The 19,159-nt window shown below is 40.3% G+C and overlaps 1 protein-coding gene across 2 annotated transcripts in view; it reads right to left on the reverse strand.

Moving 5' to 3' along the window:
- ets1 (v-ets avian erythroblastosis virus E26 oncogene homolog 1) overlaps positions 1-16,756 on the reverse strand; it is a 62,111-nt gene extending 45,355 nt beyond the window's left edge. Inside the window, exons 1-3 of one of the 2 annotated variants that reach the window (XM_054793960.1) lie at positions 16,490-16,756; positions 13,952-14,053; positions 9,373-9,520 (exon numbers count right to left, since the gene is read on the reverse strand). In XM_054793960.1, coding sequence (XP_054649935.1) covers positions 9,373-9,520; positions 13,952-14,020 — 217 coding nt within the window. In that variant the 5' untranslated portion in view covers positions 14,021-14,053; positions 16,490-16,756. Of the gene's footprint in view, positions 1-9,372; positions 9,524-13,951; positions 14,054-16,489 lie in introns of both variants that reach the window. The other variant, XM_054793959.1, reaches the window with a different exon arrangement.
- Positions 16,757-19,159: the final 2,403 nt, after the last annotated feature.

Consider the following 19,159-nt stretch of genomic DNA (forward strand, 5'->3'; position numbering starts at 1 on the left):
TAAAAAAAGCCGTCTTCTTTGGAGCTTGTTGCAGACAGTGATACCGTTTATTTCCTGGTGTGAGACAATGTGCACTGGTCAATACTGTAATGCCGCTTGTTGTGGGGAAGGAGAGACTCACGTCGCCGATGCACTTTAATCGCTTTATTAACAGCAGTTTATTAACCTAGTAGTTCTTTACTACTTTTATCCGCAGTCCCACAGTGCCCTCTATAGCAGCCACTTTGGCCGTTTCCCTTTAGTGGCCGCTATAGACAGGTTTGACTGTAATTCTATATAAATATTATGCATATTTAATATATATTATATATTTTTCCTCCAATTTTCATAGATCTATTTTTTTCTGATAGGATGATGACAATCTTCTAGCTAAACGAATGACTTCTTGTAAAAAAAACTTTTAAAAACTTTACTGTCAACCTAAATGACAAATGTAGGCTCACTATATGATATACTTTTGCACTTTTTTTTCAAAAAATGACATTATTCTCACATTTTTGTCTTTGTCGGAAATACTTTAATACTAAAATTATAATTTTATTGATTTTTTTTTTTTGCATCCTTCTCATGATTCTTTTCTCCAAAAAAATTCTCACTTTGTGTTGACAATTTTTTGACTGAACCCCCTTATTTCCTCATAACGTGGTGACGGTTGTGTAAAATGACAACATTACTGGTGTAATTCCATTGCTTTTTGTCATATTATATATTTTTTTCATTGTATGCTTTGTTTAACTAAGAAAAACTGAAGAAAAAACGAGGATAGAAATGTGAACAGATGTGTTCCCACTATTCCAAGATCAGGAGTCAATCAGGAGTCTTTCATGGTCAAATGTGAACTAATGTACGTCACAGGATAAACTACAGGACACGACTAAATGTCTACTCATGTACTTTATGTACTAAGACACACAATGAACTTGCAACATGCTACTAGTGAGGACCGGCTACCACCTGTAACCTCCGACCTGCGATAACCCAGCAGAAATGCGGGAGCACGGCGGCGGCGGCGGCGGCCACGCTGCACATTCCTCCGCTGTTGTCTGTGGCTTTTCCGTGCTTCCACTGTTGTTTTGTTTTATTGTTGGAGGAGGGCGGAGGAAGTGTGCGCCGGACTGATTAGCATCACTGCTTCCTCCTTTCCCATAACCCCCACCGAGACCCCCGCCGGCCCCCCTCCTGTTTACTCGGAGACATAAAAAACGGGCCTGCACCCGTGTGGACGTGCCCCTCGTCATAGTCATAGTTCCCCCGTAGCGCTCCACGCAGCCTCTTCTCCCACCACCACCCATCCTCACTCCTGTGACTTATCCTTCCACTCTGCTCAAACGCCATTCCGCCCACTCACTCCTTACCAAACCCCCCCATTGCAAGCGTCCAGCTGTCAAATCACATCAAATAAAAGGAAGGCCAACGGTCCCTGAGTGCCAGATCACAGCTGTGTGTACGAAATGGAAGTTGCACTGAGTGTTAAAGAGTTAATGTGTGCGTGTGCGTGTGTGTGTGTGTGCGCTGAATGGGAGGAAGCTGTAATGCAATGCCGGCCAGAGTGCACGGTGGGAATTTAATGAATGAGTGTGTGTGTGAGCGTGCATGGTCCCCACGCAGGATCGTATCCAGCGTGGATGTGGATTAGAATGACACACATTGGAGCCAAGCACACTTGGATGAGGAACTTTCACAACATTGTCACATCGTGGGAGTGAAGTACGGAGTTGGCTCAGTGTCGACATGACCATGGCGTGTATGTGTGTGTGTGTGTGTGTGTGGGTGTGCGTGCGTGTGTGCGTGTGAGTGTGTGAGTGTCTGTATTCTCATACCATCAACATGTCACTTTGGCACACATTTTTATTTTCTTTTTTTTAACCTTTATTCTTTCAAAAGGGCAACTTTTACAATGATCATAATTTACTTTCAAAAATGTTGTTTTCCTCTGAAGCCTACGACGATATTCTAGCTCAATAACGTTATTCTTGGAAATGTGACTTTTGTAAAATTAGGACTTAAAGCTGTCAATTTTTATTTGACTTGAAACTTTTAAAATGGCTATTTTTGTCCTTTTTTTTTTACATTTAGACTTTATTTTCATAAAATTACAAATTGTTCCTTGTAAAATCATGACAATACTCTTTCAAGCTTAATTATGACTTCTGTTTTTTCCCTAAAATTATAATTTGATTCTTTATAAAATGGCTCTTTTATCATCAACATTTTTAGACTTTATCCTAATAAAATTACACGTTTTCTCATGAATTTATGACAACTTAATTCTTGAAAAATTACAACTTTACAATTAAAACAAAATTGTTACTTTATTCTCTTATAATGGCAACTTTTTCTTCATACAGTCACTGCTTATAACAATTTTGTCAAATCATTTTGGAGACTAAAGTAATTTTTTCCCCTCAAAGGATGACGACAATATTCAAAAAAAATTAAATACTTCTGCAAAACTTTATGCTTGTAAAATGACAAATGCATTTTCTTTAATGATATACATTTGGATCTTGTCAGAAAATGCACAAATTTATTTATTTATTTTTTTTTTTACTTAATTCTCATAATTTTGTTTCTAAAAATAAAAGCCACTTTATGCTCACAAATTTCTGACTGAAATCCAGATTTTTTTGTCATAAAATGCTGTCATTCCCAGATTTGCTTTACTTTATTGTCAGAAAATTTTTAAATATGTATTCTTGCATTTTTTTAAACTTAATTCTCATAATTTATTTATTTTTAAAAAACACTTTATGCTTGCAGATTTTTGACAGAATTTTCATAAAATCTAGATGTTTTTGGTCATAAAATTGTGATTCTCAAATGTTTTGACTGTATTGTTGGAACATTTACAAGTTTATTATTGCAATTAAAACATTTTTTATTCATATTATTATTTTTTTAAACGACCACTTTATACTCAGATTTTGACTGAATTGTCAAAGAAAATGTAAACATGCATTTTTGCATTTTTTTAACTCAATTCTCTCTCTCTTTTAAAAAAAAACTTTATTTTTTTTATTTTTTATGCATGCAGATTTGTGACTGAATTTGCATAAAATCCAGACATAAAATGGTGACATATTCATATTCATAATTATTGTATATATTTTTAACTACCACTTTATACTAAGATTTTGATTGAATTGTCAAAAAAATCTGGATTTTTTCCCAAAAAAATCCTGATTTTTTTTCTCATAAAATGTTGACATTCTCACATTTGTTTTACTTTGTTGTCAGAAAATTTTAATTTGTATTTGTTCTTTTTTTTTTTACTTAATTCTCTCTCTTTTTTGTTTTTGAAAACACTTTATGCTTGCAGATTTTTGACTGAATTGGCATAAAACATAAAACATAAGACATAAAATGGTGACATTGTCACATGTTTTGACTATACTGTCAGAAAATGTGCTAATTTATTATTTTCTTTTCACTTAATTATCTTTTTTTTTCGACAAAGAATACCACTTTATGCTCTCAAATATTTTGAATGAATTATCGTAAAATCTAGATTTTTTTTTGCCATAAATTGGTGACATTCTCACTTTTTTTTTTTTTTTAAGTTATTGTCATAAAATGTCACAATTATTGCTGCAATTTGTTTTTAATTAATTCTGGTAAAATTACAACTTTTTGTTTGCAAAATGAAGACTTTATTCACGTATGTTTCAGTGTCTAAATGCATGTAACATTTGTAATGTTTTATGTGTTTTATTTTGATTCATTTGTCAGGCCAATAAAAAAAACAAGTCATAGGCTGCCAATGGCCTTTTGACAGTCGGAACTTATAGGAAATGTGCATAAAAAGCTGAAAATGCTGAATATTAAAGGGCGGCATTGTTGTAAGGTTTATCAGATGATGATGTCAAGGCCTTGAGACGATGCCAAAAATAGGGTTAGCACAGTTGCACAGCGTGGGCAAGCAAGCACTAAGTGACTCCAACAACATCTCCAGGTGGCTCGAGAGCTCTTCAAACTGCGCTGGACATGGGGATAGGATTTAGGAGCGGGATGAGAAACCAAAAAAAAGAAAAAAAGAAAGAGGAGGTCATCGCTGGGTCATTTTTTTCCACTTAGCAATGTTTATGTCAACGGTTTTAGCGCTGGGAGCAATGAAGTGAGGGCTGCAAAGGAGTGTGCCTGCGGCAACAAACACTAGCAAATCCCATCAAATCCTCACTCCCTCACACACGACACACACTCGGACCTCCTCCACCTCTCCAGAGACCAAACCAGAGGCTTGGGAAAAAGATGGCCGCCCTTCGCCCCCTTGTACAAGCTCCCTCCCCTCTGTGTCGTGTACCCGCTGCATCCAGCCAAAAGAGGTGGCGGGGGAAAGCAGCCCAGCGGCTCCTGAGGAGTACGTCCCAGCCTGCCGGCATCAATCACGCTTGAGGACGACAAGCGGCACTGGAAAGAATGTTCCCGTTTAAAATTAAAAAGACTGAGGGGACGACGAGGGAGGAAAAAAGAGGGGCGTAGGGGCGGGGGGGTATCTGCTAAAGGCATTGCCCTGCAGGTCAGCATCAGCAGCACCACAACAATGCGTGCATGTGGCCAGGATTAAAAACAACAAAGTTCAAATGCGGGTTGACGTCCCACATGCTGTACCACTAAGTCATTCCTTCCTCGCACACAATCCGCCACGGTGCCGGTGCCGCTCCTTCACGACACAACCGCACACTCGTGCGCACCATCACTGCTTTTACTCTTTTAGCGAGGCAGTCTCTTTTGGGGACAAACAACAGTCATGACTCAACGGGGACCGTTTCATTCAACAATGGAAAAAAAGAGGAAGAAAAAGAGAGAAATATATACAAACTGAAGGAAGTCGGAGATTTCGATTAAATGAAGCCAGAAGTTAACTCCTTCAACACGAAAGACGCCGTGGACGCATTTTAACTTCAGAGCAATTTTAAGCCATAAAAACGGCCACAAGGTGGCAGAGGTGCATTTAAAAAGAGCTGGGCGTGGATCATGTGAGCGGATCACGTATGCATCGCAGGGAAATTTGAAAGGCACGCACATGCAAGCGCACGCGCGCACGGTTCAGTTCGGTTGGTGAAGTCTGTGAAGAAATTATTATTTTGACGTGAAATCGTTTTTGTGTTGTTTGCGTTGTGGTTTAGTTGTTGAGATATTTGAGCTGCCACAAAAAGCAAGAAATATTTGTGTCGAAGTGAAAGCTCGGCTTGAAATGTATCTTCCCACAAAGAGCAGGTTTTGTGTTCTAGTTCCTGTTCCTGCTCCTGTTCTAGTCGGGAACTGATATTTTCCCGAAACTAACCTATGTTCTACTGCTGATTACTAAAAGAACGGAAAAAAGGTAGAACTGTTTTTTTCTGATGACAGACGAGGGTTTCATCGTTCTTTGGTATTCTTGCTTTATTTTTTACTTTAAAAAAAACGTAAAAAAAAAAACCACTTTATGCTTGCAGATTTTGAGTGAATTCTCATAAAATGTAGATTTTTTTTCCACGCAAAATAGTGATTCTCACATGTTTTGACTGTATTGTTAGAGAATTTACAATTTATTCTTGCAATGAAACATGTAAAAACAAAATCATATTCATATTGTTGACATTCTCACATTTGTTTTAATTTATTGTCAGAAAATTTAAATATGTATTCTTGCCATTTTTTTAACTTAATTCTCTCTCTCTCTTTTTTATTTCTTTTAAAACACTTGATGCTTGTCCAGATTTTAGGTTCCATTTTTATATAGCCATAGATATACACACAATATGCCTTATGCCAATATGCCAACATGTTTACAAAGTTAACATGCTAATGTCAGCAAGCTAACACCCAGCATAATAGTGGTAAGTGTTTAAGTGTCTAGCAATAAAAATGGCTAAAAATGATACTATGCTAATGTTAGCATACTAGCAATTAACACATGCTAACATTAGCATGCTAACAACTAGCACAATAGTGCTAAGTCTTTATATAAGTGTCTACCTACGAAAATGGCTAAAAATGATACTACGCTAATGTTAAATGCTAGCAATGATAGCATGCTAATGTTAGCATGCTAACACCAAGTGTTTATATATAGTATGTGTAGCTATTGGCTGTCCTAGAAGTCGCTAGATGACGTCTTCCTCTAATTGGCATATCATTTGCACATGATGTAACCTCGTGGCTTGGAAGCTGACTGTATGTGCCTTGAAAGACCTGTCAAAATGGTCTAAAATGGACGCTGCTGAAGGGGTTGTCTTTTGAAAAATGGCTGTGATGGAATGAGTTAAAAAGTTGGAGCCCACAAATAAAAGTGTGCGTTTTACGAGAATAAAGTGGCACCAATGAAGCAAAGCAATGATTTTACCCGAAACTCCAAAATATTACGAGAAAAAAGTCAGGATTTTACATCGAAAAAAGCTGTACATGTTCCGACAATGAATAAGTAATATTAACAGAATAACGCAGTAGTTTCACCAGGGCAAAAAAAGGCACAATTTTCCGAGAGCGATGTAATTTTGTAATCGAATATTTTCCGGGCAGACACTTGCAGCTTGTTTGTCTTCGCTCCGTGAAAGCACGTCCTTGATATCAGCCTGGCTTTATCAAAGAGCCTAAACGTCGTTTTAAAAGCAGCTTTTAGCCTCTCACGTGTCTTGATAGGCGCAAGAAATCTTCATTTGGAAAGCCTGCAGCCATCGCTTTGACTTTTATCTAAAAGTGGCCAAAAGAGTTTCTTTCTAGAAGGCTTGGGGTTGAATGAGCATCGCTCACTTGGAGTGTGAAACCGCTTGCATCGCATTAAACCGTGATGCTGATTAATGTGACGGCCAACAGCATTGAAAGCAGTTGTTGCCTTTTAAAGAAGCCGCATTTTTTCCCTAACATGACGCAGATGTTGTTTTGGTTTATGCCAAAAGTCCAAGTCCGGAACGCTGTGAAAAAGCACGTGTTATTGTTGTAGTACTAATGTACTCCTGTACCGTAGTTACCTCCGCCAAGCTCAGCGCAAAGCGCAGGGTTGTGTTTTTGCCGGCGTCGATCTGTTTGCTCGTTTGTCTGTTTGCGTTCAAAATAATTTGAGAGTTTGTGGATGGATTTAGGATGAAATTTTCAGGAATTGTCGGAATTGGGATATGGAAGAAATGATAAAATGTTGGGGGTGATCCGGATCACCGTCTGGATCCAGGAATTTTATTAAAGGATTCTTTAACATGGCAAGATGGGACCATTTTCGGCATTTGTGCATATAACTCCATATAAAAAATGGTCAGAGCACTTGTTCGGGACATTTAGCCGTTGCGGTACATTGCGCTATCATGCTAGGTGTTAGCATGCTAATGTTAACATTGCTGGCATGCTAACGTTAGCATTTATAACATTTTTTGCTATTTTCATTGGTAGACAAACACTCACCACTATCATGCTAGGTGTTAGCATGCTAATGTTAGCATGTTAGCATTTCTAGCATGCTAATATTAGCATAGTACCATTTTTAGCCATTTTCATGGGTAGACACTTATAGAAACAATTAGCACTATCATGTTAGGTGTTAGCATGCTAGCATGTTAACATTGCTAGCATGCTAACGTTAACATGGTAGCATTTTTAGCCATTTCCATAGGTAGACACTATTATGCTAGGTGTTAGCATGATAACGTTAGAATGTTAGCATTGCTAGCAGGCAAACATGAGCATACTAGCATTTTTTGCGATTTTCATGAATATTAACTTAAGAAGACACTTAAGCAGCACTATCATACTAGTTCTTAGCATGACAACAATAGCACGTTAGCAAGGAATCTAAATATGTAGATAAAATAAATGTAGGACTAATTTTTATGGTGGAAATCACAATATGGAGGGAACTCTGGCTCTCCGAGTGCTTTTGTAGTTTATATATAGTTTCTCTCATATTCAATCCCTGGATATTTCATTAGGTACACCTGCACAATCCAGCAAGATAAAATACAACATGTGTATCAATAATTCAGCCTTCACATTGATGATCATAATGCTGTTTTGACTGACACTGTGGGAAAAATATGATTTTAACTTCAATGTCTTTATTATTGTGGTAAACTAAACTGCATAATAGCCACATAAGCCAAAAAAATGTGAACTATATGAATAATAAAATACATAGACTTGTTAACTCTTTACTATCACCTTGTCAATCAAAGGGCTGAGCTTTATTAGCTCCACTGCTTTTTTTAAATGTGAGTTGAAAAAAATAAAGTAACGTTGCTCGAAAAAGTCTAAATAATGTGTTAGATCATGAACAAGAATTTTTTAAACATTTAACTTTATTTTATTTTATTTTATTTTATTTTGAGCAGAAGAAATAAGCTGTAACATCACCATTAAAAATAACATAAAAGTATAAAGTACAGAAAAGTACAAATAAATATTAGTCCTACATTTATTTTATCTACATATTTAGATTGTTAAAGTTAGTATGCTGGCAATGCTAACATGCTAACATCAGTATGCTAACACCGAGCACGATAGTGCTAAGTCTTTGTATAAATATCTACTTTTGAAAATGGTGAAAATGCTACTATGCTAATGTCAACATGCTTACAAAGTTAACATGCTAATGTCAGCAAGCTAACACCCAGCATAATAGTGGTAAGTGTTTAAGTGTCTAGCAATAAAAATGGCTAAAAATGATACTATGCTAATGTTAGCATACTAGCAATTAACACATGCTAACATTAGCATGCTAACAACTAGCACGATAGTGCTAAGTCTTTATATAAGTGTCTACCTACGAAAATGGCTAAAAATGATACTACGCTAATGTTAACATGCTAGCAATGATAGCATGCTAATGTTAGCATGCTAACACAAAGTGTTTATATATAGTATGTGTAGCTATTGGCTGTCCTAGACGTCGCTAGATGACGTCTTCCTCTAATTTGCATATCATTTGCACATGATGTAACCTCGTGGCTTGGAAGCTGACTGTATACTGCCGGCTTGTGACTGCCTTTGGGCGGGGCGGACCTGTCAGCAGCACCCGCCGCTGCTCAGTGACAACACAAAATGCAGAACAACACGCGCTTTCACTTTCGAGTCGCCAAATATCAAACAAACTCCCCAACGAGGCCAGAAAAGGTCGCCAGATTCGTCGCTCGTCGCTTTTGAGAAAACATGTCGTCAAGGGGGGGTTGGAATGTCGCCAGATCTAGTCACAAAATCGCCACGTTGGCAACGCCGGCTCCGACGTGCACTTAAATACAGAGACGAGGCGGAGTCGCACACGTCTTCAACTCTCACATGAGTATACGACACCCTCTACTGGTCGTAGTGGTAAATACAATAACAGACACGTACAACAGAGCACCGATAGAAGGCTGTATTACAGTCCGGGGTGTACCCCGCCCCGGTGCAGCCTTGTACATGTCCTACCTGTGGGGCACATGTCGTGGCCATTGGGGACCTCCTGCAGGGGGACATCCTGGGGGTAGAGCGGCTGTGAAGGGTAGTACTGTGGCTGCTGAGGGTGGACCACGGCAGGGAGGTGCAACTGGGGGCCGATGGCAACCCCTCCGCTCTGCTTCTTTGGACAAACAAGACACAGAATGATTATTTACCGCGTCGTTTCCGCCGTGGCTCAATGTGACGCTTTATCTTTTTGCTGCGTTGTTTTATTTTTCAGCTTATCGCACAAACTCGTACGAGAAGCCTCACTCAGAAGGGGAGACAGGACTTGACGTGGGGGGAGTGGAGGAGATATGACATTCTTTGTGGATGTAAGAGATAGTGGCATTCCATTTTTAGCCTATCTAAACCAGCACTGGTCAACAAACCTCAATAGATATTGTCGAGCGGCTTCTGTTTGAAAGAAAAAGCCGTTTTCTCACCGGAGTAACCGTGAGAAGCGTCATTAAACGTGCAGGCGTCAGAGTTGTGTATCACACAGCAGGCCACGACACTGACTAGCCATCTGATAAGCGTCGCCTGTTCGAGCACAGCAGCGTTTATCAGTAGCTGGCCTGCTTTATGGATGGCTAACGTGAACCGAGGATGCTGGGGGCGGGGGGCAGTTTATGAGAGCCTTTACCGGTATGAGAATGAGACGCGACTCCTATCTTCTATCATTCCAGGATAAAAAGTGAGAATGCATGAAGGAGCAACACGATGATTGATGGATTGGGAAAAGGGACAAGGATAGCTGCGACTATACAAGCCAGGATGGGGAACGAAGGGGATGACAATTCAACTATTCAACCCAACGGTGCCAAAACAAGAAAGTATGCTAAGTTAGTGTCTAGCTTCCTGTTTGAATTGTCAACGTAAATGAAATAAAACACACACTTCTATTTGCGCGCGCAAATGACTGATTTTTGTGGATGCAACGGACTCATTTCTGGTTCTGGTTCGATGGATGGCATCACACTTGGGGAAAAGTCACAGAAAAGGGAAAACAAACTTGGGCTCCAAGCCCAAAAATCACAGAAAAGGCAAAACATACTTGGACTTCAAGCCCCAAAACACACAAAAGACCAAAAGACCAAAAAAAAACAAAAACAAACTGCGAGCACAAAAAAGTAGGGCTGTCAAATGATTGTACGTTTTAATCATATTAGTTTTCAAGTTAATTAGTCATGATTAATCACCATTTGCAACTATGTTTGAAGCATGCCCACTTTTACTGTATTTTGTTGAAAGGAAGATAAAAGGCAGGACGGGATCATACAGAGTCAGGCAAAATGATCTGACCCATTTGTAGGTTCAATAAAAGGCAAATAAAGTAAAGAAACAAAAAAGTGTTTTTATTTTCGAAAAGTACATATAATGCCATTTTGCTTTGTTTCTTTAAGCCATTGTTTTTTGTTTCTTTTTCAGTTGCTACCATGAATTGGACCGATGAGCATCGCGCTTTCATTGTGGAAACGTTTATCAAAACAAACGAATCTGTAACTGCAACACAACGAGTGTTCCGTTTGCACTTCAATCTTGGTGGACATGATCCCGTACCAGCCCGAAACACCATCTTGTTATGGGTTACCACAACGTGTGTGGACAATAATGGATCCCATTTGACTGATTTCATTTTTAAAACATAATGAAACAGAATGGCATTATATGTACTTTTCCAAAATAAAAACACTTTCTTGTTTCTTTACTTTATTTGCCTTTAATTTCACCTACAAATGTGTCAGATCATTTTGCCTGACCCTGTACATATTTGTACGTATGACCAGTCCAAGGTGTCAGTTGGGATAGGCTCCAGCATACCCCCCTGACCCTGGCGAGGATAAGCGGCATAGAAAAAGAATGGATGGATGGATGGACGTACTAACAGCTCCTAAGGTAGCACACATGTCTGAACACCTACTTACCGAACACTCGTTAGAACATTTGAATCACACGTTTAACCGTCTTACTATGAGCAAGGAGGGGTTGCATTCAAAGACACCACGGAACTTAACTTGAATACACACGTTTTGAGTTTATTTTCTGGGATTTCCGAGCATCCTGAAATGCGGCAAATTGCAAGAATTGTAAGAATTGCAAAGTGAGCGATGAGAATATCCACTCGTCGCTTTTCTTTGTCTTTATGTTTATTCAGACCACACATATACGCATAATAAAGACGTCGTTGTGATGTTCGGAGTGTCCGTGAATGCATAGTCGAGTGACAATGAGGAAGTGACGTTCCGGAGTACAGTCGTGTTTGTTTGGAGGAGGAGATACGTATATGGGGTTGGATTGCACTGCTGTTGATGTGTTGAGGTCAGAATAAAGTTATAAAAGAGCGGCAGGCACTGTGTGACTCTGTGGGGAGCCACACTGTGCTGCCGTCTGTCGTCATGACAGAACCGTGGCTTGCTTGGACTAAATACGCCGGAAAAATGAATGAAAAAAATGCGCTATTTTTGACAGCTCTAAAAAAACGTCAAAGAAAAAGCTAAACTTACTTGGACTTAAGATTCAAAAGCATAAAAAGGACAAAGAAAACGACAAACAAACAAAAGTCGCGGGCCTAAACCCCAAAAATGTCAACGAAAAAGCAAAAGCAACTTGAGCTAGTGGCCTAAAAACACACAAAAAAATAAACAAACTCGGGCTTTAAAACACAAAAAGTCAAAGTGAAAGCAAAACACACTTGGACTTTGGGCCCAAATTTGCAAAAAAGAAAAAGACAAACTAAAGTAGTAGGCAGAAAAAGCAAATCATACTGGCGCTTCGGGCCATAAAACAAAAAAAAAGCCAAAGAAAAAGCAAAACGACCTCGGGTTTTGGGCTCAGTGATGCAAAAAAGTCAAAAGAAAAAGCAAAACTAACTTGAGCTACTGGCCTAACATCACAAAAAAAAGACAAATAAACAAAAAATTTGGGCCTGAAAACACAAACAAGTCAAAGCAAAAGCAAAACATACTGGGGCTTTGTGTCTCCAAACAAACAAAAAAGCCAAAGAAAAAGCAAATAACCTTAGGATTTGGGCACAGCGACACAAAAAAGTCCAAGAACAAATAAAACTAACTTGGGCTACTGGCCCAAAAGCACAAAAAACACAAACAAAATAAATCGTTGGGCCCAGAAACACAAAAAAGTCCAAGATAAACCAAAGCATAGATGGGCTTTGGGCCCAAAACCTTTAAAAAGACAACAAAAAAGCAAAACTAACCGGGGCTTCAAGCCCAAAATCATTAAAAAAAAGAAAACAAACTGAAGCTTTGGCTTAGAAACATTTTAAAAAGTCAAAGAAAAAGAAAAAACATGGGCCCAAAGAACCAAAAAAAGAACAAACTCGGGCTGTGGGCCCAAAAACACAATAAAGCCAAATAAAAAGCAGCACAACGAGGGGTACATGATAATCACAGTATATATTATAAACACAAAGCCAAAGGGCCTTGATTAAGACAGCCATGTTTAGAGGCTCACTAAGCTGAAGTCTCATGGGATTTGCCGGCATCTCGACTCTGCATCAATATTTCACTAACGCCCCCAAAAAAGAATAACGTTTTTTCCTCAGTACTTTGGTTTCACCGACATTTGACTTTGGAGGACAGTTACAGTATTTAAAAAGAAAAAAGTATTAAAAAAATATTGTTCCATGGTGTAATTATTGTGCAGGGTTCAAACCTGGTATTTGAATGAGTGGCTTTGTCACCTATTAGCTAAGATAGTTTAGCATATCTTGGCATACACTGGATTGCGTTTAGCGTCTTTAATGTCCAAAACATAAGTGGCCGCCACATCCTTCAATTTATATGTACGTGGCCCTTGACGGAAAAAGTTAGGACACCCCTGCCTTAACGTGTAAAGAGCTTTAGTTGTGAGTCACTGCTCCATAAATAAACATGAATTGTATTGTTTGTAAGGCAAACATCGAGGTAAGTTTGCCTCACCTTTTGACCGCATCTGCCCTGGTGTACGAGCGTCTCAATTCCAAAGGCGAGCCCCGCCACCTGAGCCAATTAGGAGCGGCGGAGCTGCAACCTTCCGTGTTTTGTATCGGGCTGGTGTGAGGTTCCCATTAGCATATAACCTCCATCTCTTATCCTAATGTGCTGCAGCTCTGCATACAAATGGAAGCATTTGTGTTGCTGCTCCCTGGCCTTCACCCTTCCAACGCTCACCTGACAGGAATCCCAATGTTCCCCGCTAGCTCCGACTCTGTATTGTTTGGAAAGACGGGTGGGGAAGTGTTTGGTGGTGGTGGTGCGCTGACTGTGATAGGACCAGTTAGTGCAAGGTCTTAGGCGACATGGAGAAGTGCATCTTAGCCAGGGCCCTCGCGCAACAGTTCATAAGGCCACTGAAGGAAATTGTTCAACATTTGGTTGTCCTAATCGTTGATGAACTCATGAGGCATGTGAACGCAACACTTGGGGACACTTGAGCGGGGAAAAAAATGGAGGTGATGGAATCCAGAGTTGCAACAATTTGGCAACATCCTCTGACACTCCCTGCCTGTGCTGCGTGGTAGGTAGTCTGAGGTAATTTACGAGGAGAGAGTGCGGAGTGGGGGTCTTACCATCGCGCCCGGACGGTCACAGGGGTGAAGGGCCGGATAGGAAGAAACTGGATCCACGTAGTAACTCATCCCGGACACTGTGGACAGCAGAAGCTGGGCCTGCTGAAGGGATCAACAAAGCAACACATGAGGCAGCGTGAAGCCCGCCATCAATCACACACTGTTTACACTCTCTTTCTGTGTGTGTGTGTGTGTGTGTGTGCGTGTGTGTGTGTGTGTGTGTGTGTGTGCACAAGCATTTGCGAGTGATGGGAGCTGGGAGAGGAACACAGGCTGTGTTAAAATTGGAAATCTGAAGAAATCCTCATGTTGGTATCGGTAGTGTGGCGCTTCACAGGAACTACCAGTCAAAAGTTTGGAGACACGTACCCATGCTGTTGAATGAGAAGGTGTGTGTAAACTTTTGACTGGCAGTGTAGCTGCACCAAATGTGGGCTGCATGCTTGCAAGAGGTGGGCTCGGGCCCGTCACCTCAACATAAACATGTCGTAGAATGAACGCAATGCCTTCCTTCCGCCAGTTATTACTGATAACCACCACCTTTAGCAGGAGAAATAAACACACCGACTTAAAAGTAGGAACAAAGTCAGGAAAGCCGCAGTAATACAGCGTTGTATCATGAAGTGATGGCACATGCCTTGGATCAAGTAGTGTGCCATCACGCCATGGTACAAGTTTAAGTAGTTCTTTATATTTGTATTTCTGGCAGCTATCATCTGGAGGAGCGATCCCATTAATTATTTATGACACATGCGTGGCGCATATGTACCGTGGGCTTTGACTTTGCGGATTATCAAATTTTTCAGTTTATATTGCGTAAGGTGGCAGTTATTAATAACCGGCATGACTGATAACATGCATGCAGCGCAGGCAGGTGCCAGTGCACGAGCAAGCGCACCATGGACTTAGTTAGGGCTGGAATGAACGATTATTTTCTTCGTCAATTAATCTGAACTTTGTTGTTTCGATTAATCAAATAATCGGTTAAGCCCTAGACGGACCAAATCAATATGAACCCAAACAGTTGGGTAAAACACTGCTTCTATGGCTAACGAAGGAAATTGGAGCAGGTATTAATCGATTAATCAATGATTAATTAATCTACAACTATTGTATATAAATTTTGACTTATGTTTGGGTGAAAGCTGTAAATAGATTGACTAAGTCATGATAATACAAAAACAATTACTCGATAAATCGATGATTAATGGTGTATCCAATGAATGGACAACTATTTTGTGTTCAATTAATCATTTTTTAAATTAAAAATCTAAATGTCTTCTGATTTCAGCCTCTCAAATGTGAATATTTTTAAATTTCCTTAGTCGTCCCTAAAAGCAGACCTAATATCTTTCCGTTTTAGGCAAGACAAGATATTCACACACAGCAGGTTTGACTTTGGAAAACAGTGATGGACATTTTTGCCTCTTTTCTGGCATGTTGCGGATCAAACCGCTAAGTGTATGTGTTTGGTTCATGTCAATTTGGTCGATCTAGGACCTAACCAATTACTAGATTAATCGAAACAACAAGCTTCAGATTAATCGACGAAGAAAATAATTGTTAGTTGCAGCCCTAATGGAAATTAAAAAGGCTGAAATCAGAGGATATTTACATTTAAACAATGGTTAGACAAATACAAGATAGTTGTTGATTAATTGAATAACCAATTAATCATACATTAATTGTTGCAGCTCTGGAGATATTCAATTTATTTACCGCATTCACCCGAATATAGAGTCAACAGCTTTTCTTCCAGTGACTCACACACACCAGTGACCTTTGGGGTTTAATAACGGCACGGCCATGTGGTGTATTTGTCAGACAAATAATAGAACATGCAACACAGTAGGGGTGCGTGTTTTGACAACATTTTCACCCTTTTTTGTGCAGCAGTTCAGGAATAGAAGAGTTCCACAAGCCCCCATAATTAGTCCTAGATGGGGTACACTTGTGTTGACCTAAGTGTCCGTTATTTTTGACAGTGTAGTACTAAAGATATTATGCTGTAGTTTGTATTTTCCTGATTTCTTGTTAAAGTACAAGTAGTAATTGTGCAGGAATGAACGCAGCAAAAGCGTGTACATGGACATGGGAGTGTTTGCATGTTGCATACAGTCTTCCGGCACATTCAAAAGCAATTTGTCCCATGTGCTGTGACAGCTTGTTGACAGATTGTGAGATGATGAGGCAACACTTGCAGATGTTCACCACACTCTGTGGGAGTCACTCGTTTCAGAAGAAGCGCCGAGCGAATCCTGTGCAAAACGCTCCTGTCACTCAATGCACGCACGGCGCTGACCGCGTGAGGTAATTCATTCAAAAGTAACTCAAAGCATTTTTTGATGCGCTTTCAGTGTAAATTTTACGGCAAGTCAAAGGATTTCAATAGTTAAGTGAAGTTTATGCATGTTTAAATGTCGAAAATGATGTTGCAAGTGTTAAAAAAAGAAATAGAAACTTGACAGCGGTAACATTGCATCAATAGTCACACACTTCGCAGCATGGAAGGTCTAAATAATAATGGTTCCAACTTACCGAACGTTCTGTGTGAGAAGTTCGCCTGCAGACTTGTCAGACTTCAGAGATGCTCTACCTGCTCCGAGCGTGGAGTCCCGTCGGGAAAGAAAGAAGAAGGAATATTATGCACGCACACACACACACACACACACACACTTGTAGTCCCTCCCTCTATCACACACGGTGATCCTCTCTTCAAATCTTTTATTTCCCTTTGGCGTGGATTCCTTGCACCTTACATGCAGCAGCTGCAGCGCTCATACAGAACAGGTGGAAACTTGCAAGACAGTCCACTCAGCAGCACGTCTGCCTTTCCAGAGATAATATGCTCCTTTTTGATTGGTCAGGAGAGGTTGCATGCTTTGGCTCAGTCTTTGGAAAGGCGTTTTGGGTGAGGATCTGGAAAAAGGTGCGCATACAGGAGTCCATCTAAACAAGAGGTGCTCACACTTTTTCAGCCCGCGAGCTACTATACCAAGTCCCAAAGATCTACCTTTTAAATAAATAAATATAGAAAATATATATTGACTGTCTTGATAAATATGAGTGCCGGTTTTGATGTACATTGCAGGCCCGTAACCAGGGGGGGGTTCGAACCCCTTGTGCTTCTATTCTGAGGTTTTTGTTTTTCTTAATGCAGCAATGTGTCGTCTGTTGATAAAATAAATCTGCACAGCTGTATTCGAAACCCAAACTTTGTTAGGATATTGTGCCAAACTTGAGTTGCACAGGAAATTGTCACAAGCATCTTCAGGTTGCTTCAAGGACGTGCTCGTTATTTGCAGCGATAAACCAGCAAAAACTCTGCCAGCACAGCACAATCCTACATGAGCACCCATCTAACTCACAGTGCGAACAAAACCAACACAAGTCAAGTTTACACTCTAACTTACATGCAAAACTACACCCACATCTACAACCCGCAAGGCATGCTGGGTAACCTCGCTGCACCTGCACTTCAGAATAACATTTTAACTACAAACTGCATTAAACATATTTGAGAAATGTGAGTAGAAAAATATCTGCAATTTGGGTGGTCGCTTGTCATGAAGGGGTGATGGTGGGTCCCACCAGTTCAGAACCAGTGCTCTAGAGTAGTCAGTGTACAACTTCCAAAGATCTACAATCCACTGGAAATGAGTCAACACATTATTGTGTAAGGTTTTTTTTTTTTTTTGAATTGTCCATGTACAGTAATCCCTCACCATCAAATTTTGCAGCTTCAGTCTGTCAGGGTTTTTCAAAAAGACAGGATGTCCCAAAAACACACATTTTTTTCAGCCGTTTTTCAAAATTCAACCCCTTCAGTACCGGCCTACAGAATATTGAGTTCTATGGCTGAACTGTGCGTGCGCTACTGTTGCAGCCTAAACCCATGCCAAGTTAAAACTCAACTCTGAATCCCCAATATCACTTCCTGTCCGCCACTCACTCTGCTCCCCTAGCACCGGTACACATTTACAGCAACACACAGGAGCATGAGTCTTATTTATGTCTTACTATGTCTACTACATTGGGTAATAGGAATGTAAAGGTCACAATAGGGGTGTTATTTCATGTCAAGAGGGCTCTCATGTTAAAAAACGTGTTCAGAAGGCCATAAACAGGTTTTCTATGCTCCAACTACAAAAATATTCCGTTTAGAAACAAGGAATCCTACTTTGAAGAAATTCATGTATCACGATCAGGTCTGAAAATAATTAATTTCGATGAATGAGGGATTACTGTGTATGGCAACACAAGTGAGCACCAAGGTAATGGTGCCCTGTCTACAGACAAGCATGGTGGTGGTAGCGTCATGGTCTGAGGCTGCATGAGTTGGCTGCATGCGGTTCATTGAGGGAAAACATGAATTCCAACATGTACTGTGAGTCCAAACACTGAAATTTCTTCCCATGGACTGGAGTCCAACAATGCTGCTCGTCCACTGCACCGTACCACGTCAATCCTGCTTGGCTTGGTTTGGTTTTCCACTCCAAAACCTGCCAAAAAAACACCAAATTGAACACTTCAGCAGGGAATGAGACGCGCGAACAAACTATGTAAGTTATGTTGTGTAAGTTATGTCTAACTGGGAAAACGTGGGCAGGAAAAACAAAAATTTGAATCAAAAATGAAGCTAAAACAGTCAAGATGGCGCCAAAGTTGGACATAAAATACATGATGGGTGTCATATCATCCCCAGCATATCTGCTGAGCCAGCACGCCGAGCAGCCTTCTGCGAAATGAGAAGCTGCCTCAAGCAGCATCCCAGATCTTCAGGTCCACCTGTTTAGCCTCGATAGTGGCTGGAGATAACCACCCAATGGCAAACAAGCTTTATCTCGCCATTTTGCTTATTTCTACACGTTATTAGTTTATGTATTTATACGGGGGCCCAGATAGCGAAAGGAGATTAGACGTGGCTTCTAAAGCTGCGATGTGTCTGAAACACCTTGTGGCTCCATGATAATTCCGTGACCCCTCCCGGTTCAGCATTTGTTTGAATTAGAAAGTGCGGGCTGACAGCCACTCGTCTTAACAGTAAATCTTCACCGGCGAGGCTGAGGAGATGTGAGTGTATCTGTGGAAGAGCAGGGTGGGGGGTTGGAGTCAAGTCCAAGGTGAGAGGCGTGAAGAAGTACTAGAAGAGGGCTCGGGGGTTAGGCAGCCTGCCTTTTCTCAAGACCCCACTTAGTTTAGCGGGCC

Source organism: Dunckerocampus dactyliophorus, chromosome 12 (genome assembly GCF_027744805.1).
Source record: "Dunckerocampus dactyliophorus isolate RoL2022-P2 chromosome 12, RoL_Ddac_1.1, whole genome shotgun sequence".
NCBI classification, from domain to species: Eukaryota; Metazoa; Chordata; class Actinopteri; order Syngnathiformes; family Syngnathidae; genus Dunckerocampus; species Dunckerocampus dactyliophorus.